The sequence below is a fragment of the Colletes gigas genome, unplaced genomic scaffold (assembly GCF_013123115.1).
Source record: "Colletes gigas isolate AHSC1104 unplaced genomic scaffold, ASM1312311v1 Colletes_gigas_Sc00024, whole genome shotgun sequence".
Taxonomy (NCBI): domain Eukaryota; kingdom Metazoa; phylum Arthropoda; class Insecta; order Hymenoptera; family Colletidae; genus Colletes; species Colletes gigas.
Window position 1 is genome coordinate 1,272,286 of NW_025106653.1, and position 23,965 is coordinate 1,296,250.

The following is a 23,965-nucleotide window of genomic DNA, read 5'->3' on the forward strand; positions in this document are numbered from 1 at the left end:
CAATCGGCCAATCTCGATGACGTAATTGTCTTTCGACGAGCTTAGGAAAGCGAAGGGTAAACTTCCTGGTGGCTTCCGAGGCGGAGCGCATCGTCGATAAGCGATCGTTGGGAAGCAGAAGTTCGGTTTGCGGTGCGGAATTAAACGAGCTTGCTCGAGACGATAGTTTGAAGGGGCGATAGAGAGGAACAAAAAAAAGAAAGAAAAAAAAAAAACGAGGGTCCGGTCGACCAATCCCAAGTCGCGTTAATTCTTAATTTCTTAATTTCAAGTCGACCGTTATGCGCGGCGTCAAAGAGATCTCGAGCCGACATTACGTACAGCTCCTCTCCTCGTCGTCGTTTCTTTTCACCCTTCGTCGTTCTTCGACTGTCGAACGGAGGAAGTCGAAAGTTGAAAGCGAGTGCAATTAAGCCCTGGCTCTTCGGGGATCCATTCATTTTTCAAGGAACGTCGTCGAATACCCTTATCTAAGTTTTAAATCGCGCCGCTTTCGACATGCGACCAGACCCGGTCAACGAGACCGACGAAAGGTTACAATTTGCATCCATCGCGGTAATTATGTGTGGTCGTGTGTTATGCCGGCACCGCTGATTGTCCGCGGTATAAAAATTCATGAAAGTGGCCTCGATGAAACAGCATTCGTCCCTTGGCAATTTTTTCTCCGGCCGAGAGGCCTCGGGTTCGTTATCAGTCCCTGCTTCGCGCGTCCAAAACGCTCGATACGCAATTCCGAATGTCTGATCGACTCTACCGCGATTAGCATTATCGATTGCCCGGGAACTAGGACTTGCTTGTACAATTTTTCTGTATTCGAATATTCGAACGCTTCCGTGATTCGAGCACCGCGGTATAATTCGCGTACTGTTCGAATATTTCGCGAATCGTTCGAGTGCCTCGATATTCGTAACGTTTCAACGATGTAACGCGAACTTTCAACCACGGAGCCATCCTTTTCTTTCTATTGGGTTATCTCACATTTATTAATATTCATTCATTTTGTCCCCCTATTTTCTAAAACGTTAATGTCTCTTATATTCATTATGCACTCTGTAACTGTTTATATTTCATTGGGTCTAATGAAAGATACATTCTTTCAGTAAAACTGAAAAATATTTAGGATAAGTTTAGGATCATTGCATCTTCTACCAAATGGGTAAAACAGATATCTTACATTATTATAGTTAGGTTAGAAGTCTATATATATATAAAAATATTTAGGACAAAATTAGGATCATTGTATCTTCTACCAAATGGGTAAAACTAATATCCTACATTATTATAATTAGGTTAGAAGTCTAAATACAAATAAAAATATTTACGACAAAATTAGGATCATCTTCTACCAAATGGGTAAAACAGATATCCTACATTATTATAGGTTAGAAGTTTAAATGTATAAGTATTGGAAGCTGTAAGATATGTCGGAGATCGGTCGAAAGGACGATTTTATTGGGATAGTATTATCGTATTCCGCTTCGATGGCACTTGACGCACAATAATGCATCTGTATTATACGCGAAGAACACTTGGTCCATTCTTCAAACGGTATGTACAGATTCATACAGCAAATTCTTGATAATGTTTACGTTCTCGATCGTATCCGTGTTTGCGATCGACCTTGGTACGTGCACACTGTTCCATTCGCACGAAGAAACTCCACGATATAAGTAAATAAAGTTACCGACAATATCATCAGCTTTCTCGGATAAATCAGTTTCGCCATTTTATCGATAGGTATTTATTTCCTCTTTTGCTCCGACTTCTTTCTTGTTCTATTTCTCTCCCCTTATCGAGCAGAAAACGAGACTAAAGGATGAAAGCTGCCAAAATGATATAAAACTATGTGACATAACTGTGTCGTTGCGATTCTTGGTATACAATCGTCTCCCTCGCCTGTTTGCCAATATTATCGGGAGCCTTTGATTTGTTGGGGGATTAGTTATCGAGTGCAAATACGGTGGATTTCTCCGGAAGGGCGGAGATCACGGTTGTCGTTCGAATTCCAATATAAATAATCAGTGATGCTACGCTAGAAGATGTAGAATAACAGAATACTAGAAAATTATTCGAGATCATCGAAAAGAAAAGAATTCTTATTTGTAGTCTAGACTATGCTTCGTAGACAATTAAACATTTTCAAACATTATTTATATTTTTTATTTTTATTTTCGATTTTTTTACTTTTAGCAGACTCTTCGTAGCATAATCGTCTTCCACTTTTAGAGCTCGTATTACGCCAAATTATTATTTCCAATAAAGCTGAAATTTATAATAACACAATTCGATTGGGAAACTCGAAAATAAAGCAAGCATAAAATTTAACAACTTTTCCTTATCGCGACTTACTTTAACTGGAAAGCCAGATTTACCATTTTCTGCGATCGTTTTCTAAGTTTAAATTAAAGTCGCGTTCGGGATTCAAATAAATTCGAACCATCGCGGAAATTAAGATTGGAATCGGGATCGAATTAAGATCGCTGTCTCAGAACCGAGACCTTTCTCAAAGCTGGAGAAAGAATCCACGAAGATCTAACTCGATCGAGGGACAACGAGATCACTGTCGATTCGCTCGCGAGTACAAGCGAGGAGCATCCACGCGGCTCGGGGTATCGCAAAGAAGCTGTATATAACGAATTTACCAGCAATGCCGTTAGCTTGATCGTAAATACGTTTAATACGTAAGGTTCGCGGAGAACCGGACTGACCTGAAACGGCCAGCAAACGATATAAGGTTACTCCTGGGTTTGGTCTGCAGTTTCTCTATTTACGGACACAGATACGCCTATTTGTACAACTGCACACTATTGACGTATCGTTGTTTGCGATCGTGTGCACATCGACCGCGACGGTGACATCGCAAAGACACAAAAACAGAACTTACTTATTAGAATATTTAAAAATGAAACGCCATTAAAGTTTTATCAATGGTACGAAATTACTGTCAACATCGTCTGCTTATTCCCTCTTTCATTCTAAGTTCCTTTCTACCAAGAAATATGTTTGAATATGAAATGCGACTTGTAATTCATATTTAGAAAACGACTGTCAGAAACTGTCAAACTTTAAGCATATTTTCTTTTTAAATATTCAAACTAAATCATATAATACATATCGCAGTTAAATTGGTCTTATTCATTTTCCATCTGTGTCATGAAAAGTTATAGATGCTGTTTGAAAATGTTTAACCCTAATCCTACAGGGATGTGACTTAAGGTTACGTACCAAATTATAAAATACATAAGATTAGGGTTAAGTAACTTTGAAGTGTTCAATTTAAAAACATTTTTTTCGTTAAAAAGTATCACATTCGATATTTTTGAAAAGTACCAGATGCTGTATGTGTATTTCTAATTACCGAATGAAACCTCGAAACCTGTTCGCGCGTACGACGTTGTCAGCTCGCGAGCTCACGGTGGCAAGCACCAAGCAACAGCTGCGCGTGTGTACGTGTATATGTGTCTCTGTGCATGGATTCGACATGTATGCCCGATCTTATCTCGGAATGTGGGTCAGACAGACGAGGAAAGCGAACTCGAGCCACCGCGAGCAGGAAACTCTGCATTCGGGACCGGACGAGACTTTCAACAGAGAACGAAAGAGAAGGTTGAAAAAGGAAGAGAAAAGGGGGTTGGGGCGAGTCAAGAGGCTAGGCCGGAGATAGTGCCTCGTTCTGATATCTCAAATCCATTTCTGGCTCGTGCCACGAACCGCGGACAACCGTCGACATCGTGATCTTCTTCGCTTCTTTCTGATTCCAGTCGCTCCTCCACCCCCTCGCCGCGTTCTCCCACGCAAACCCAACGAACGGAAAAATGTCGACTGCGCAGTTTCGTTGCGTTCCAAACGAATTCTAAACTGAATATGTTGCTTCTGAAATTTACTTTTTTGCTCGAATGAGTAGAATAACGATCGTGTCTCTACGCGATGGTATTACTGATTGTGAGACTCGAAATATTGTTTTAAATGTGTTTCAGTACTGATGTTTACGAATTTGAAAACACTACTAATTGGAAGTTCGAATCATGTTTAAGGGGTGGAAGCAGCCGTTAAATTTCTCAATGTTTATTGTACGACTGTTTCTGCAATATTGGCCTAAAAATATGAGGCACTTTTCTAGTACATAATCGACAAGAACCTGAATTTGACCAACATTTAGCGAAGAACTTTAAATCTTATTATCATCAGAAACGAAAAATAAGTTGGACACAGATTATGGAATCCGTAATATCGAGTATTACGAAATCAGTTTGCGTTTGCCTGCCTAATATATTCCGCACCAGACAGTCGTTTGTTTCCCAGAACAAATTCACTTTCGCCCCCGTCGACTGAAATGCCAGAAAAAAAGCCAAACCGTGGTCGTTATTACCAATTACCAAACCGTTAAATCTATTTACTTCATCGCCAGAACGAGAAACGATTTCAGGCAACTGCCACCACCTCGTAAATCACGCTCAAGCACCATTATCTGTCTCATACACCGAGCCGATGAATCGCGACGGCTATTATCGAAGCGATAGAAGCTGGAGAAGTTCGCACAATAACGCGTAATGGTCCGCGCAGCCTCGCCAAAGGTCGATAAAGGCTAATTAGCAGAAATCCTCGTCTCAGGTGGTCCTTCTACCAATTCCTAATCACTTAACCACCGGCGAGAAGGGCGTCTCGAGTATTCCGGAAGTTCAATGGGCGCTGAAGGTGGCGCGCGTGATACGTGGCCACGTTCAGCTGCCAAAATCCTGATTGGCTCCAACGGCTGCTCCAAAGTATTTGCCGACAATCCGACTACGTGACGTGCCACCCGCTCGTGCAAATATTGAGACTGCGCACTGATCATTTTCAAAATCATACCCCGACTGCGACGCGGCCCCCCAAAAGCGTAACGATCTCGCAACTTCCAACGATAAACTACGGAACAACCTATGATGTGGCTCGCGGATTCCATCCATCGATCTTTTCTCGCGATCTACTACACACTGATACGATCTGTTAATGTTTGGTGAGGCTAGTTCGATGTTTCCCAACATAGGACAATTTTCAATATTTTGGGAGCAACATTCATCTTCATCACCGATATAACAAAAAAATTACAATTGTTTTGTCCTATCAGATTTTTATAAGTCATGAAAGTGATAATAAAAGATAAACGAATCATTTAAAACTATACACAAAAGCACTTAATTGAATAAGAAAGCATATGTTTAGTGTTTGACACTTTGCTGCTGAGAACTTTTATCAGTATCTCTTTATAAACTTTAAATTACTGAACATTTTTTAATGTAGGCTATTATTACATAACACAAGGCAGCTGTAACTTCTTTATAAACCAGTATCGAACACAAATCAGCTAGTTTATGGTCAGAAAAAACATATTTAGGAAAATAGTCAAAACAAATACTTTGAGTACCTGAAGGAAGAAGAATCTGATTTTTTGAAGAATGTTTATAATACGCAGAGACACGAATGTCCGACCTTCCATAGTGCTATACTACTGAATCTCACGATAAATCATTATTACATGAGCACAGTCGAAAGAAACAAGAAACTTCATCTTTCCAAAAGTGATCCTGTAATATCTAAAAATCAATCTGAGGCAGTTCAGAGAAAGACTAGCTCTTGTTCAGATCTTAGGTTAAGACTGCTCAAGAGCCCCCACTTTATCACGTTCGTTCCAACTGGATAACGAAGCTTTTCATCACAAATAGGAAACCTAGATTTAAACATGACCTCTATCAGTAACTACCATTATTTAAATAAAGTAAAATAGCGTACTTTTGAAAAATTACATCGATATTTATATCGAAAGGTTTGAGCAACAACTCGAGAAAAATTCGCGCTACATAACGTGTAACGTAAATTATGGAATCATCGGGGGGATCATAGTGATCCAAATACGAATCGATCGTTGTTCGCCATTCATCTGGAACTCTATTCAAATAATAATATCCAGGGTGAACGCGTGAACGAAACGTCAGGCGTTTCGTGTCGCGGGAGCAATAAAGCGTACGCGGGAGGCGCGGCTATTAAAATTGCTGAAACAATAAACGGTGCGAATTGGCGAGGGCTCGGGCGCGTTCGTTGTTTCCACGATTGGCCCTGTCAAATTTCGCGTTCCACCGTGGCGTCGGATTAGACGACCGCACGCGCAGGAAATAAGCAGAATGCTGAATCGTATCGACAATGTGTCCAGCGCGGTACGCTCCCGCCGAAAATAATGATTCGACGGTCCCGTGACAATGATCACCGACAATGTCCGCTCGGTCCGTGACGAGAAAAGCACCAACCGTGCCCAATGATTTCGGCTACAATGACGAAACGTCCCGACGCGACGCGACGCGCCAGCCTGTCATTGATGTACGATTCGCACGTCGAATGTTTGTCACCGCGTGGGCCGTGCATCGTTACACTTAAAATAGAACCACTCAACTTGCCCCACTACGATTTTAATCTACTTTTACAGAATGGTAAATTACAGGTCTCCGTTGCTATCCGTAAAATCCTGGGTGTTTTGGGAACGTAAATATTATATCAGAATGTTCGAGTCGTGTTGAAAACGAACGTTAGCTACGATCTTTGTAGAAATGACATTTTTAGTAGATGTACACTTGTTTCAACAATTTTAGCTTTTCATATGAAATGGACTTGGTATTATCAAAGACGTGGCACAGAAATTAAGTATACGAAAAAGTTACAAACAGCTCTTTGTTATGAGATTGCTAAAAACATCTCTGACACTCAATTGTCTAGTTTTTGTTATTTCGATATTATATTGTAAAAGATAGCAAGTCCTGGTTCGATAAAGTTCACTAAAATAATTGTTTGTTGCTTGGCAGCTGGCCGATGTTAATAACACTATCTGGGTCAACATGTTTTATAAACTCCTCGGTTTCCAAAATAACAATCCTGCAAATCCGATTGTGTCTCGGAATATTATATTTTCGCTGCTGATAAATTTTTTCGCACCTCGTGGCAGTATTCTCAACCTGCTTTAAAAATGTCACCTATTTCGTTATAGAATTTGTTGCAAAATGAATGACGCCTCGGAAAATATTCTGTACCTTGGACCAAAGTGGTTTCACGAAAGAAGCAAAAAGTGAAAAATGTGACTGCAACAAGAAGGAAAATAAATATTTGGTAGGTACGTGATTTATTATGGTTCATACTATTTGCACCGTGACCACTTCGACGACAAAGATTGATATTCTATGTATTTCAAGGTTCGTAAATGTAATCAGTTATATTTCTGAAATTATTAAATCATTACGCTTAATATTTTACAGATAGCAACAGGGACTCTACCATCCTGCAAAGGTAGTTTAAAATAAAAAGTGTTATAAACGAGTCGAACGTTTTTGTTTTTTGGCAAAATATGCAATAAACACAGGATTCAAAGTGACACAGTATGTTTTACAATAAATATTTTATTTTATATTTCATTATATAGTACGGTTAAAAATGGAGAAGTTTTGTTTAAAATTGAATATTCACAGTGACCCACGAATTTGATAAAAATAATCATGTTATTGATCCCAACAGAGAAATTAAATCTTCCTCTATATTAATATTGAAAATAGTTTGTAACATAGTAATTTTATTGAAATTGCAGATTGATTATATATAGAAAGAATGATATACGAGAAAATAATTTATCAGCCAAATTTAATATTAGCAGAAGCTAAGCTGTATCTTCCAAGTTCCTCAAATCGAAACTCGCGATGAGTGATGCGTCTCACCCACAAGTCCGACGCGGTTCCTACGTTAGTGAGCCTTTCGTCGATTGAATTGCGTCATCCTGCGTTTATTGTACGCCTACCATTAGCATAATTGATAAGAATCTCCTGCGTGCAGGTACTCACCGGGCCAAACTGTTCGAAGTAATTTTTAACGTCCTCCAGCGTCGTCGGTGCCGATAGTCCACCGACGAATATCTTCTTTGTCCTTGTCACCATCTGCAAAAAAGAAGAAACGACACGTATTATTAATGGCGCCATAAAGATACGATCGAGTCTATAAGAGCCAGAAATTGTGAGGATGTCGCTGGAATGTATTTAAGATCGTGTTTATTAAGGTGGTGAAAAAGCTATCGTCGCGAGATCAGTAGAATTTTGTTGTTTTCCTGCGCATTACATTCGTTTCACCCTTTACAGTGTTACTCAAATTAAACTTCACGTGCTCTCAGAACCAAAAAGAAAAAACAATATTATATCGTGGAATGAAGAAAATGTTTCCAATAATAATTTATTCTCCTAAGATAGTCTTTTAACGATAATTCTTTTATTATTTTTATTTTTATGCATTGTTCTAGTGGATTAAATTTTTACGCACAAAATTAAAGAAATTGAAGTTTCAATATTACTTAGTTTGAGTATTAATTATTTGATCGAATTATACGTAACTCAAGAAATTATTTGAAAAGAATCTCTGAAATGAAATAACTCTACGTATAATTTTTAGTTGCATAGAGATTGTTAGATTTTCGTACAACTATAACTGGCAATATAAATAAATGAAAAACTTACATAGATCGTTTGCTTACATAGGCGTTTGAAAAAATTTTTAGGCAAAAGAGTATTTCGAATTTCTGGTCACGAAGTTTCTAAATATAAAACCGGTATTTCTAGGCACGTGTGGACGGTTTTTGTAAACTGCTATCGATCGACAGATATGTACACACGTCGGCGGTATCTGCACACGGCGCCGTCAAAATGTAGGTGTTCGTATTTGGCACGAAAAATGGAATGCACAGGAAGCAGAAACGATATTTTATTTCCTTTGCGAAAATGTGTCGAAATTCATTACCATATTTTCGATAAATTTTACTAACCGAGCGTCAAAATAAATTTTGTTAAAAGAGTTCACGCTGGAATGCACGTAAGAAACACGAATATCGCATTCACAGAGAAATCGCGCGATACAAGCCGAGGATGTAAGTTTCCCTTATGGAAGAAAAGCTTTGGGAAACTTTTTACTTTGATCTTCGACGATACGGTTGGCAAAAAAATGGCCACTGTCATGATTTTAAACAATAACCGACGTTTCTTTTATAAACGCGAGTTCTAAAAAATTTCCGCGCATATATAGAACCGGTATAGTTCCCTCCATTTTATTAGAATTCTTCTTACGTCGTGCTTTATCTGCAACTATTATAAGAACTAAATTTAAACCTTTGAAGGATCTTGAAAGGATCCCGCGGTACCATTTCAAAATATGTTTACCTTGCAGATCTACGGCTGCAAAAATGTGGCGGGAATAATACTCCTTTCAAAGCGTGTTTAGGGAGGAAAGAACTGAGAGGCTATGGCACACAGAGGGAATGGAAGGGACGGCTGAAAAATGGTACGGTCGTGCTTAAGAAATTGATAAGGAGCTGATAAAATATGAATGGCCCCGCGTCGAGCACACCATGCCCGTTTCCACGGAAAGGATCTTTTCTTGGACGACATTTTTCACATTTGTTTGAATCGGTAATGTCAATTCCGATCGCCGTCGTCCTACGGAACCATCCCCCATTCCGTGCATGGAAGAATGATTACACCGATGATTAATATTCGGTAAAATAATTGTACTTTAGTATTTATAACTTCATATAAAAGATTCCACTTTTAAAATAAATATTCTAGTTTGATCTCTGTAAAAGGAGATCCAAATATATCTCATATTAAAATTTTAATTTTGAAGTTAGACTGTGTAATTATAAACATGGTTTTCTGAATTATTTCTAACGAATATAACTTAGTTTAATCGTGAAGTAAGTAGTTAATTTTTTAATTACATTTCGTCATTTCACGAAGCAGCGAAAGGATTAAGGATCGCGCGATGTTTTATCACGAGACCGTCAAAGACGATCGTGTTGCTTCCGTCGCAACGAAATCCGTCAATCAAGGTTTCAGGGAGCACAGGGAATATGCAAGATACGAGACGTCGGATTTCCCTCGTATATAGTTTCAGAGATTCCGTTTTGAATGTAGCTCGTAGCTATACGCTCGATCCACTTTGGTCTCCTTATTCGTGGAAAACTTTTCAATATGGAAACCGCGTACTAGGCTCTTTGCTCCGATGCTGGTACGCTTTTCCGCGCTGCGTGTCACGGTGGAAGTACGCGTCGAAGAAAATAGAGACCTCGTTTCGCTTGTGTATACCAATAGCTTCAGGATCGTAATTGTGGCGTGTTGTTCGTCGCTGTTGGGACTTCTCGAAAGATGGGTTTCAGAAACGGAATCTGGAACGTCGGGGACACAACTACTATTGAGAAGTATCTGGTAAATATCTTAGATTTTTGGTTAAATGAAGAACGAAGGATATTTAATAAAATTTCTTAACAAAAGACTTTGTAATTTTTTAATCACGAATATTCTAACTTTTTTCGTCTTTGCCTTCAATAGCCATCGATACATATTAACACTAGAACTATCGACAATTATAGTGTATTTATTTGTCCCAAGGCAATTAAAACGATAGATACGTGGAGCCATGTATAATGCAATGGGAATAAATGTTTCGAGTCGAGAAAATTTTTTATAAGATTTTTTTATAAGAACTTATACAGGGTGTTCGACCACCCATGGGAAAAATTTTAATGGGAAATTTTAGAGGCCAAAATAAAACGAAAATCAAGAATATTAATTTGTTGATTGAGGCTTCGTTAAAAAGTTATTAAAAAATGATGTTAAAAAATTTCAAATTGTTTTGGAAAAATTATTTTCGGTTGTGGGGGCCAATTACAATCATTTTTGGTCAATAGACATACCCCCGAAATCCTACGCACTTGCGAGGAAAAAATTCCTTACCGAAAATACAATGTCTGACCATGAATGGATGATTCCCCTGAAATTCGGCGAAATTGAAAAGTTTCAAATCGTTCTAAAAAAATTATTTTTGGTTGCGGGGATCAATTACAATCATTTTTGGTGAATAGACATAACGCCGAAATCCTACGCATTTTCGAGAAAAAAATTCGAGTACATGCTGAAATTTTTCGGCGAAGTTAAAAAATTTCACATCGTTCTAAAAAAAATGATTTTGCTTGTAGGGGTCAATTACAATCATTTTTTATCAATACACATACCCCCGAATTCCTACGCACTTTCGAGAAAAAAATTCTTTACCGAAAATATAATGCCTGACCATACCATTGATATGTTTCCCTGAAATTTCATGCGTATGTTTAAAACATCATAACTTCTGAACGGATTGGGCGATTTTAATGTTTGAAAAGGCAAGCAACGCATATTTTGATGAAGAATATGTGGAAATTCTAAAAATATTCGAAAAGTTAATCCTTAACACCGTGAAGTGAGAAAAACCCCATAAAAGTGGTTCAATTTTCAAACGTCCATAACTCCTAGAATAGTAAAGATATCGCATTGAAATTTATTTGTCAAGTAGAGCTCATGAATACATAGAAAAAAGTATTAGACAATATTTCCATACAGCGTCAAACAAATTTATTAAAAATCAAAAACCGACAACAAATCGACAAGGGTTAGGTGCCTTCGGCGAAAAAACAAATTTTCAAATCGTTCTGGAAAAATTATTTTTAGTTACAGGGGTCAATTACAATCATTTTTGGTGAATACATATATCTCTGAAATTCTACGCATTTTCGAGAAAAAAATTCAGGAAAGTGGCCAAATGTTTCGACGAAATTGAAAAATTTTCAATCATTCTGAAAAAATTATTTTTGCTTCCAGGGGTCAATTACAATAATTTTTGGTGAATACACATACCCCCGAAATCCTACATACTTTCGAGAAAAAAATTCTTTACCGAAAATATACTATGTAGCCGGCAATGTTTCTATAACTTTTTAACGAAGCCTCAATCAACAAATTAGTATCCTTGATTTTCGTCTTATTTTGGCCTCTAGAATCTACCAATTAAATTTTTCCCAGTGGTGGCTGAACACCTCGTATAATGGGCCATTTTGACTGCTTTAGTAATTCTAGTGTTAAATCCACAATTAGGAATACATCATTCCCAAACGTTCAAAATATTAGTTCCAATCGAAGTTGACAAAGAGGATACAATATTTGAAAATACACTATCTTTAAAGTAGGAATGTCAATGCTTCGACTCGGATGAAGTAACGAATGAATAAATTGATTTAAAATTTATACAAACTAATTTTCTTAACCAAATTACATTTTTCTCTAACTCTTGCCATGTACGTATAGTCGTATCTCGAATGGATGCTTTCGAATTGACGAAGATATACATGTATCCTACTTTTCAGGCTTAGAAGATCTAAAAATGTTTCAAAAACAGAATACTGACGACTGGGTCCGGCACGCCTCTACTTACAATAGTTTTATGTACTGTGCCTCCGTGAGAAGTTGGCTAGTGAAAGGAATGCGGGTCTGATTGGTGCTCAGATCGCCACGTATCGTCGCCACTTGTCAACTTCTCACGTACGCACAGTATAGTGGACTTTAACTTTCACGAACTTCGATGACAATAATTTTTTATCAAAAAATATCAACCGTTTACAATCACATATGCACATTTTTAACCCTTTATTCCAATTGTTAGTATGTACGGATCTATCTAGTCTACGAATGAAAATTTTACAAATGCACCCCACGAGTAGCATGGCTTGGGTTATTTTCCTTGTACGTCGTAGAGATTAGCCAGCGAAAGGGTGAAATCAGAGAGTCGAGAAGGAAGCATCGGGCGAGAATGTCGTCGCTCGACGGGGATAACGGCGTTGCGGAGGAATCAGCACGGCGACATCGCGTCGCGGTGAAACTAATTACTGCAGAATGCTTTCACGGCGAGCACGGCAGGACCGCGGGAGCTGGGCGAGAGAAGAAAACAAGGAAAAAACGGTATTCAGATGGAACGTCTTAATAACACGATCGCAACGTAATAAAGCTCGCCGCGCGGAAAATTTCAGCCGGGATGGTAACTCGCGGGCGGCTGGGAAGAAGAAGAGAAAACGAGACACGCGGAGAGGCACGGACGACGAAGGGCGCGGTGTAAGGGAGAGAACTGAATATAGCGGAAACGACAGAAGAGGTAAACTCTGGTAATTTCAGTGATGGCTGGGCTTAGACCTCTCTATATCCGGTGAGTAACGCAAACCCCCAGGCGCAAGTCCTTCCACCTCGTGGTCCTGAACTCAACCCGCTCTCTTTCTAATCCCACCCCTACCGGGCTCGCGCTCGTCTCTGTGTCCCTCTCATCTCATGGGAGGCGGGAGGATGCTCGCGATCTCCGTCCGTGGGGCTGGCTAATCAGCGAAGTGTATAAAGTCCCGGGGATGAAAATAAAACGGCTGGATCTCGAAAATTAAATAAACGACTCGCCTCGATTTCGTCGGCGAATACCTGCCCCCCCCCCCCTCCCCACTTCCCGTGAAAAAACTCGAGAGTGACAGGGAGGGCGAGCGGGACAGAGGAGCCTCGTCGAAGGGTTCGCGAAACAGGCTGGTCGAGGGAGAGACAGACGCGGATAAATAACGAAAAGCGAACAAGAGAGAGAGAGAGAGAGAGACGAGACAAAGGGGTACCACTTATTCGAATGAAGTTGCTGCAACGGCAGCTAGCTCGCTACCGGCTCGGCCGGAAGTGCCAAACGAGGGAATTGAAGTTTCCTGATATCCAGACGCTGGACGGATCCTCGGCCTAAGGGCTGGCCGAGCTGCTGAAATTTTATTACGCCCCGGTACCCTCGGTCCCGTTTCGTAATGAGCGCATTGTCGTGCAAACGAGACACTTCACCCCGGCGTCTCCGCCGCGACGCCCCGACGACACCGGTGCTTCTTTCAGCGGCGAGCGAACCTCTTTTGTCCCGCGCCGGGGAACACGAGTCCGTTTGTAATTACTTCGTCGAAGTTTCGCCGGAAATCCTTGGACTCACGGGCCCGCGAAAACGTTTGAAATTCCCCACTTTTACCGAGCATCGAAACTGGTGGACAAACGTAAGAGAGGTTAACGATGGTTCCAAACGCTCGAAATGCGATAGAAAGCCACTTCGATCGATTTTTGAAAATTTTATAATAGCAAGTCTTTCTAGTTTATGATTTAATAAAACTTTGAAAATTCTCAAGATCCATACAGTTCTTTAGAAACTATGTTAACCGACCCAGATACGTAGTTTCATCCCTGATCGTCGTGGCAAATATTTTTTAAAAGTGCCCCCAAACCATATTTAATGGAAAGGCCTCTCGAAGAAAACTTTTTTTGTCGAATATTAAAATTTAAAATTCAACTGAATAAATTAATTTAAACCTAAGATTCAATCCATAGGATTTATTCGACTCACATTAATTTTATTCAAGTGTATTATTAACTCGCTATGCCTACTATCAGGGTACTTACAGGGCAACACATAATTTACAGTTTAAGCTCATTCTACCTGAAGGTGTACAGGTTTCTGAATTTTTTCAGAATTTTTGACTGCAAAACGGAATTGTAAACAATTAAAAAAGTTTAAAAACGCAAACTTTATATTGAAATTATCCAGAGGCCACGTTTATATTTTAACAGATTTTGGGTCTTGTTATGGTTAAATATTTTGTTGACCATGTTTATATCATTCAAGTTTTAACAGATTCTTGCGATTAGTAACATACAATTTTGAGAAGGTACGTCATAGTAAAAAAAATTAAAAATATTTCCTGTCTTTCCGTATGTAAAGGAGTAGCATATTCATACGATAGATATATTTTGTTGATTAAACGGGTATTATACATATACAATTCCAAATACTTTGACACGTATGGAACGAAGCGTGAGAGTCGAGGGACTTCTACGTTCAATCTTATAGATGAAGTTTGGACGAAGACTGTGATTAACGCTGATTAACGAACGGAATGACCCGCAAAGACGACGAACCGATTGTCCAAGACGAAGAATAGAGTGTTCAAATATATATTGTCATCGAGGCTGAACGTCGGAGGGAGGGTTTGGGTCGTTAGCGGAGATAAGAGCGGATAGCGACGAAATGGTAATGGAAACTCGGGGAGTTCCACTTATTATACCGTAGTATTATGTAAATACCGGAAGGCTATTACAATTTCACAACTTACTAGGAGTGGCTTTATGGTTTCATCGCTCCGGGGCCCGTTTCCTCGCGTCCCGAGACCAGCGTTTCGACTGTCGCGTTCGCGCTCTTATCTCAGTTTTATATTGGTTTCCCCTCTCCACGTTACCAAAATGAAATTGTTGAGCACAGAAATCCATACTCACCCGGTCTTTAGAAAATCTACTTCTTTCCTCCAACCCTTCGATATGTCTCTCATTCAGTGATTTTTGTATCGCTCACGGATTCGTAAATAGACATATATTTTATAATTAAACTTCATAGTGTAAAGTATGAAGGGAACGGGATTCTGATTCTGAACGATAGATATTAAAACACTCGAAAGTTCGCGAATGTTTGAATCTACTCGGATTGTAAATAGAAACGTGTGAACGGAAAAACAGATTGACAAGTTTCGTACAGCGTAGATAACTGTAATTATATGTACGTAAACAAGTATTACGGTTCGTTAGCTATATGCTGCAAGAAATGTATTCTATTGTTCCAAGTTACAGTTTAGGTTTAATTTGGACTAAAGACCAGAATTCAGAATTTAGAATTTACTGTGTGCTCGTGTAAAGCACTCTATTTACAATGTTGATTAACCACCTATTGCGTGCACTTTCGTTCCCCAAAACTTGTAGAAAGAAATCATTTCTTGAATATTTAAACGTTCATGAATTAATTAATACACAAACTAAGTAATAACACAAAATATAGGCAAAGACCTTCTCTTTCGATGCAATAGATGGTTAAAGAATCACAAGTTTGCAATATCCATAAAGAGCAACCCATTGATAACAAAAATATAATTGGTTGAAGTATGAAAATGAAGGGCAGTAACAGCAATACGATGATTATTGACTTTCATATAACCAACGCCATAGAAGAAGAAATATCTGTTATTAAGAGTTTAAAACCGCCATTTCCTGTACCAACAAAGTTATTTTCATGTTTCACAAATCGTCCTTTGGATTCGCCGTATGTTCATGAATACCAAAACACATTTCAGACAGACATTACAAATCGCGCGACTGCATTCCGCGCAATACCACGTTGAGCCACAAAGTTCCATTTCACGAACGTGAGAATACTGAAAATAGGAAAACTGGTATTCATTTGATAGCCCGTTAACTTCGACGTCTACGAGTTTCGAAAGTAATTCCAATTGAAACGCCGTCGGTGCGCAGCAGACGTCATCCTTCTTAATGTCAAACTACACATTCGTATATATTTAATAGATCGCGGCGAAAGGCAATTTCATCCTGGCAGTCGATTAATCCATCGGTTCGACAGCTACGCTCGCGTAACGTGTGGTCATTTTTTATCAACGTTTCTCGAAACTTTACGAAGATAAAGCGAGAAACTTCATCCCCACGAATCGTCGACGCTCAAGAGACGGCGAAGACAATCCATCAAATGATTTCGGAATCCCGGAAGAGAAAAAACGTAGCGCCGTCGGATAACGTTGCTCGAGTTTATCTTTGCTAGTCTCATCGGCGGTTGTTAATGGTATTCGCGTATTCTGATTAATCTCGTAATCAGCCGCGTAAAAAAAAGCACCGCGGAGGGCGGGAGCAAGGAACGAAGGTGTGGAACAAGGGAAACGAGCAAAATAAATATTGGAACAAACGGCGGCGAGTGGGCGTGCCAGTTTTACCAGGCCCAACCGTTAAATCTGTCTCCCGAGCACGGATATTGTCGCGTGGAATGGCAAGGAAAACGCTTTGCTCGTTCGCAATTATTGTGAAAGTTTAATCGGCCGCTCAACACCGTACTGATGAGACTGCGAAAGCACAAGTGCATATACGTGTCCGATATATCGCTGAAACTTTTCGAATCGTGTCGTTCGAAAAATCCTTCATTTCTCTCCCACCCCCTTTCATCGCGACGACTTCAACGAGAACCATACCAAAAGTGGAAAAGGCAGTTTACCTTTTGTTTTGGTTGCAGATGTGTCCTAAAATTAATTCAGGACGTATAAAATTTTCTCGAGGTTGCAAAAATTTAATTTATTAAATCAAAACCTCGCGCCTACGATTCGCAAGCACAGTCATATTCAAGATCATCGTGTGCCGTCCGAGCTTTCTCACTAAGGGTACACGAGGGGTTTACCTACTCCAAGTCACCAAGACACTCGAGCCTCCTTTCCCATCATGTCCCTTTCGAAGGGAGCACTTATCTCACCCTCCTCGGGAGTCCGACCTCGAATATTCAATAGCCACTCGTATCAGGCAAAAATCCTTCAAACTTCGGTGCGTATGAAAAAAGAATAAAGTCGTAAATCAGCGCCATCCACATACATAAATAAACGAGCATGTTAGAAAACCTACTCCTCCGCAGTGTACTGGTCACCTACTCACACGACGACTCGAAGGTCTATCAATGAGTCATTGCATAGGCAGAGAGTTGTCGTTTCCTTCTGAAAAAAGTCGCGTAAGGCGCGGTTCCCCCAAGATTGATATTCCTTGGACGGTTCGGGAAGCAGCAGCGAATCGTCGAGGGATGGAAGGGTTGGGAGGGATACCACGGGTCTCCCCGCGATGGAAAAGTAGGGCAAAAGGGCGGGAAACGGGCAGGGTGAATCGGTTATCACCCGGAGGGTTGCCAGCATCGTCTTGGATGTACGTGAATCCCCTTCGTCCCTTTTCCTCGCTTTCGCGGCCCATTTTTCCCCTATCTCGTTGTGTCCCTCAGTCGCGAATCCACCCTCGTTCTGCTCGTCTCTTCGACCTCCATTCACGACAAAACGGAATTATCCTTTGCCACGCGATTTCAACGACCAAACGTCGCTCCTCCCCTTCACTGCCTTCGAAAATCTGTATTCCTTTTAAACGTCCGCCATTGACAATAAAAGGCTGTTAATTATCGGCTATGCAACCCCTTACAAATTGTATTCGCACACCACAGACGAGATACTCTTAATTTTTACTAAATTAAACCACACACATCGAGGAGAAAAACAGACTTTTGAAATTGGATTCATATTCTATTGATCGTCTCTGTGAAAGTTGGATGCCATACATATCAGAACATATAATACTCGACAATTCAATAAGCAAGCTTAAAATTTCTATTTAAAGTTCAAATTGCCTTTCTCCTACCTTCCTTGCTTTTAATACAATACACGCTTCTTGCATGATAGTCTGAACTTTCATACAAATTGTATCAAATAGAATATTTAAGAGGTGAAATTCGAAAAAAAACGAACAAATAGCAAAATAATTACGTTGAAAATATGTATCAGATTTGCTAAAAATTTGTAACGCAATCGTTCGAATGTTTTTTCGATCGATTCTAAATATAAGTTTCCCGTTCTGTTCGAATGTTCGTCGATATTTCGTTTCCGCGTTGCAATTTCTACGTGCCCGTAACAGTTACCCGATTTCATCCAACGAAACGAGGCACAATGTTCGACGCGTCTCCGTGTTACACGACGAGGAGGCACCAAAATAGGAGGGGTACCGATGCAGCGGAATTAAAACGGGATACATGAAATTTCGCCGTGTACGCGTCTATCTTCCCGGACGCAGCTGCAGTCGAGCGCGTACAGTGCTAATTTCTCGCGTGTCCGACGTTTCAGAATTTAAGTTACTGGCCATAAATACCGAAAAGAGGTTACAGCGAGGAAGGGAGGTTATCAGTAAGCGGACGGTAAGGCGCTCAACATTCGTCTGTGGCTCGGGGCATTGCTATCGCACTGTCCAGCCCTGACCCTCCCTTACTCGGCCGGGCTTTACATGGCCACGTTATAGCACGACCCTACAAATTCGCCCCTGTACGTGCTCTCACGTAGATTATACGTGCCGCGTGCATGCTTTATATCGCGGCTATTCCCGGGCCAAAACTTTTTTTCGCAATATTTTAGCAACGATCGAACTAATACGCGGTTTAAAGATTACGGCTGCGGTGGAATTTAAATCGCTCCCACGCGCGTCCCCTATCCGTTGACATTTTTTCTTCCTACGTATATTTTTCCTATATTCCTATCACGTATGTACACTCTTTTGTATTTATATCGTGTGTATTTTCTTCTATTTACGTCACGTATATTTTCGTATATTTTCTTTCCACCGTTTGACAGAACCTCCAGATTAAACTTTATTCTTGTTTCTGGAAAGAAAATTATTTGTATCGTGCACGTTTCCTCCTATTTACGTCACGTGTATTTTCGTATATTCTACAGCTTGACAGAATTTGTAGAGTAAATTCTAACTCCGCGTTCACGCCTAGATTTTACGAGACATTTTTTTTAAACAAGATCAATAATTTGACAAGGATTCTTTCCGTGAAATTGAAAACGAAATATCAATTTCACGTAAGTTCGTCAAATTTTACATTACTAAAGCGATTTCGATTAATTTTGTACGATACGTCGAATATTTGTGGCCGAGGCAACGAAATAGTAGAACGAAAATTAATTGAACTGGTGTCTGCGGTGTTATTAATTTTACATTTATTTCTCATCGATCAAATACCATTAATGTTCGAAAAAGCTAGACACAAACTGCAAGATATTTTCAATGGCGCGAAGTCTTCGGCGTCTCATTATTTTTTGGAATCCAGTAATAGTAAATTTTCCATTGCACCAACAGAGTATTATTTCTTCCTCGATTCTCGAAAGAGTTTCAACGTTTTATCAGCCGGATCTTTTCCCCCATTGTTAACGTTGACAAAGACTGATTGCAACTGTACGAGGATAAAATAGATTTCTCGATCACGCGAAAACGAATCCTCGGATTCAGCAAAATACTTTCTATAAATGACGTTGATGTAATATAGATGTCGTTGCCTTGTACTAAATGGCCGGGGATCTCTTTTCCTCGTTAGTCGGGGCATCCCCGGATCGAAACAATGAAGGTTCACCGGCTTGAATGGAGAAACTCATCCCTCGCATTGTGCCCTCCTTGAATTGTAATCATCGTACATCTGCTCGTGCGGCGGAACGTGAATGGTCCGAAAGAAAAGGAGCTACCGCGAGGTGAAGAAAAAGTATTTTGAATGGTAGTAGTTCAAGGCTAACTAGATCGAAGCTGCCATTCTCACGAGAAAATTTGCACAGCGCCCTAACCGCCCCACATACTTCACGACGAGTTCCTTACATAATTTCGGTATACGCGTTCCGGGGCGGCGGAGTTCGAAGAAAAATTATTGGCAATTTTAATCAAATACTTTAAACGATAGCTGTTTAAAGCTGACTCGGATCTCGACAGGGATTCTATCGAGAACATTTTCACGGCTTCAAAACTACCTAACATTCTTTCGAACGTACTAAAATGCTTCACAAAGCGGTTTGTGCTAGTATTTGGAACGTTAAAATTTGTGGGGAATTGGGTGAAAACTGTAGCCCCCGTTGTTTCGAATGCTGGCAATTTCGAATTAGTTGATCGAAACTGTTTCGCAAAGAAATGTTGTTAAAAATTTTAAGCAGTCTGAAATATATTTAAAGTACTAATATTGAAAAGGAAAACAGTGACATTTACACGAATAAATGTTATTTATCCGTTATACGTTGAATGGAAATTAGAATTTGTATTATGGAATGTTTTATAAAGGAACAAATAAGAACTGTTCGGACAAATAAACGTCACGCACGAATAAGTATGCGTTGGTTTCATCGGTTACGTATTGTTCCAATAAAATTTCGCACGCATCGGTGTAATGCGTTAAAATCATAAAGAAAAATCCTGATATAATTCCGATTGTCATGTAAATAGAATTCCTCGGCTGCCTACGGGCGAGTTTATTTCATAATTAAACGGATATTTTAACTCATTTGCATGAGCGGGGGAATGACTAATTATAACCTGCGTGTGTAAAAGGGAATATTGACGGGATTTAAATAATATCGACGCTCGAATTTGTGTTCCAGCGGGCTCGCGAAGCGTGCAGTTAAATTTAATAAGCAAAAGTTCGATACACCTTTCGCTATCGCTCTAAATCCGAGCCATTACATTCAACCAGCGGTTGCGATTTACCTCCATCCAAGCTACTCCACTGACTTAAACTGTTGGACTTGCGACTTTAGGGGATTATCAGGGAATTTACCGAACTCTACTGCTCGAAAACTCTCAACATTTAAACTTGGGCCGATTATTTCTGAATTATCGTTACACGCCCGTATTACACTCCCAAGAAAATTTCCACGTTCGTATTACTGGGCTCGTGTAAATGTACCATATGTAATTCTAACGGAAAATTAGGTTATTATCCCCTCTAACGAATACAGCTTTCTCAATTCGGAATTGTAAACGGACAGTCAAAAACGTTATTAATTATACTTGCCCCATAACAGGCACAGATAATAAATTTTTACACAAACTTTTTATTAGGTTGAAACTCACGAAACGACGATTTTTCAAACATAGAACGAGGACTTCTTAAGAAAATAATTTTATTAATCGAAAAGTTTATTAATTAAACTGAGAAATCCCTGATACCGGTGCTCTGGAGTTCTAAAATAAAACAAAAACTTTTAAACTCCGCAAAATTGATCGTAGTCGTGACAACCCGTTTATTATATAGTTTAAGCACGATCTGAAGTTACAAAAGTTGATACAATATTTATCGAGGAAGGTGAGAAGAGGTTAATCGCTACTGACATACTCTGATTATACTTTGTTCTCCAATCTCGAATGTACTTAAAATTAGTATGATCCAGGGTAAGATTTGTCGAACTGTTTCAACCACACCCTGTTCGCGGAAACCCAGAAGACTCTCAGCCGCGAACACAGAAATTTTCACCGTTGCACAGTACTCGCGTAGCGTTTGACTACAAAAATATTTCTACACATAGGAATCCCGTTCTTTCGGCTGGAGATTCGATGCTGATGTGTCGGCTTTCGCCTAGCGCACGATACATTTATTGATCCTGTGGCATCAAACGTTTACGAGTCGCTCTTTGAACGCGAAGATGAAAGCATCGACGCCCGACAAGTGCACGCGTGGCTTAAGCACGCTTCTCTATTTTTACTCCGTGCCTTTGATGCACATTATCAGGACTCGCCTTTTATTCAGACGCCCGAAATGCTCGGCGCTCTTTTAAAACCGACGCGACGGTGCGCTACGCGGAAGTCATGCCGCGATTGTACGCTTATATTTTCCGTCTGTGAACGTCGCGCGACAGTTTCGTGGACTGTTCCAGGTAAATCGTCGATATTGATTTTCCCCTCTCCCGTGAGGGGAGAGGGAAAAAACCGCGAAACTTCGCGTTTGATTAAAATTCGCGAGACGCGACGTTTCACAAGAAAGACGTAGTTGGACGAAACCTCTGCAAAACGTAATCAAGTTTTGTGGATGATATATCATTTGGAAAAATCTGCCTGGAAAGAAGCTTGCGTTCTAATTTTTTAAGCAAACAATCCATTATTTTTCTTTGTTCTGACAAAATACGAAATGTAATCATCCAAAATACGAAAAGCTAACCATTCGAACACCATTTTAAAAGAGAAATGTGAAGTTTTTCTTTCGTGGTTTTTATTCATTGTTAGCATATTTATTTTATTACGTTTTACAAGACGTGTTCACGTTTTTACAAGAAAGTCGTAATTGGACGAAATCTCCAAAACGTGATCAAATTGTGTAGATGATATACAGGGTGTTCGGCCACCCCTGGGAAAAATTTTAATAGGAGATTCTAGAGGTCAAAATAAAACGAAAATTAAGAATATCAATTTCTTGACCGTTAAAAAGTTATTAAAAAATTAAATTAAAACATTTCAAATTATTATGAAAAAATTATTTCTGGTTGCAGGGGTAAATTACAATCATTTTTGGTGAATACACATACCCGCGAAATCCTACCCACTTTCGAGAAAAAAATTCGGGTAGGTGCTGAAATTTTTCGGCGAAAAAAAAATTTTTCAAATCGTTCTAAAAAAATTATTTTCGGTTGCAAGAGTCGATTACAATAATTTTTGGTCATTACATATACCCCCGAATTCCTACCCACTACCGAGAAAAAAATTCCTTATCGAAAATCTAATGTGAGGCCAGAAATGGTTCCCCGCTTGCATATCTTTAAAACGTCATAACTTCCGAACGGATTGAAGGAGTTGAAAGTTTAAAAATGCGATTAACGCCTATTTTGGTAGAGAATACGTAGAAATCGCAAAAATATTCGAAAAGTTGTTCCTTGATCCCGTAAAGTGAGAAAAATCCCATAAAAATGGTCCAATTTTCAAACGGCCATAACTTCCACAATAGTGAATATATTTCAATGAAATTTATTTGCGAAATAGAGCTCATGGATACCTACGAAAAAGTATTAGACTATGTTTCCATACAGCATCAAACAAATTTATTAAAAATGAAAAACGAATTTTGAAGAAAAATCGACAGGGTGCCTTTTTTCGGCGAAAAGAAAAAATTCAAATCGCTCTGGAAAAAATTATTTTCGGTTGCGGGGGTCAATTAGAATCAGTTTTGGTCATTAGACATACCTCCGAATTCCTACCCACTTTCGAGAAAAAAATTCAGAAAGGTGCGTAAATTTGTCGACGAAAAAAAACAAATTTCAAATCGTTCTGGAAAAATTATTTTCGGTTGCGGGAGTCAATTATAATCATTTTTGGTGAATAGACATACCCCCCAAATTCTGCTCATTTTCGAGAAAAAAATTCTGTACGGGCGGAATTTTAAACGTTAATAACTTTTTAATGATATCCTGTTTTGGCCTCTAGAATCTCCCATTAAAATTGTTCCTAGGTGTGAACACCCTGGTATAATGAAATTTTAAAACAATAGTACCGAATTTTTATTTCAAAGGCAGATAAATCTAAAAATATTACTTTAAGACGCAAAGATTAATTTAATATTCATTTTAATATCGACGCATCGAATCATTTTGAGAAATCAGTCCGCGTCCATCGACGGTTTCGAAAGGTGTTCTTCGCGGAAAAAGGGCGAGCAGTCCGTTGTTTATTCTCTGCTGGCGTGCCAGCGTTCC

General features: G+C 39.4%; 1 protein-coding gene across 4 annotated transcripts in view; it reads right to left on the reverse strand.

The window, feature by feature from the left end:
• The window catches only part of LOC122401420 (RNA-binding protein Musashi homolog Rbp6), a 1,207,497-nt gene that overhangs the window by 332,970 nt on the left and 850,562 nt on the right, over positions 1-23,965 (reverse strand). For all 4 annotated transcript variants that reach the window (XM_043403532.1, XM_043403533.1, XM_043403530.1 and 1 more), the window contains exon 6: positions 7,854-7,946. In XM_043403532.1, coding sequence (XP_043259467.1) covers positions 7,854-7,946 — 93 coding nt within the window. The remainder of the gene's footprint in view (positions 1-7,853; positions 7,947-23,965) is intronic.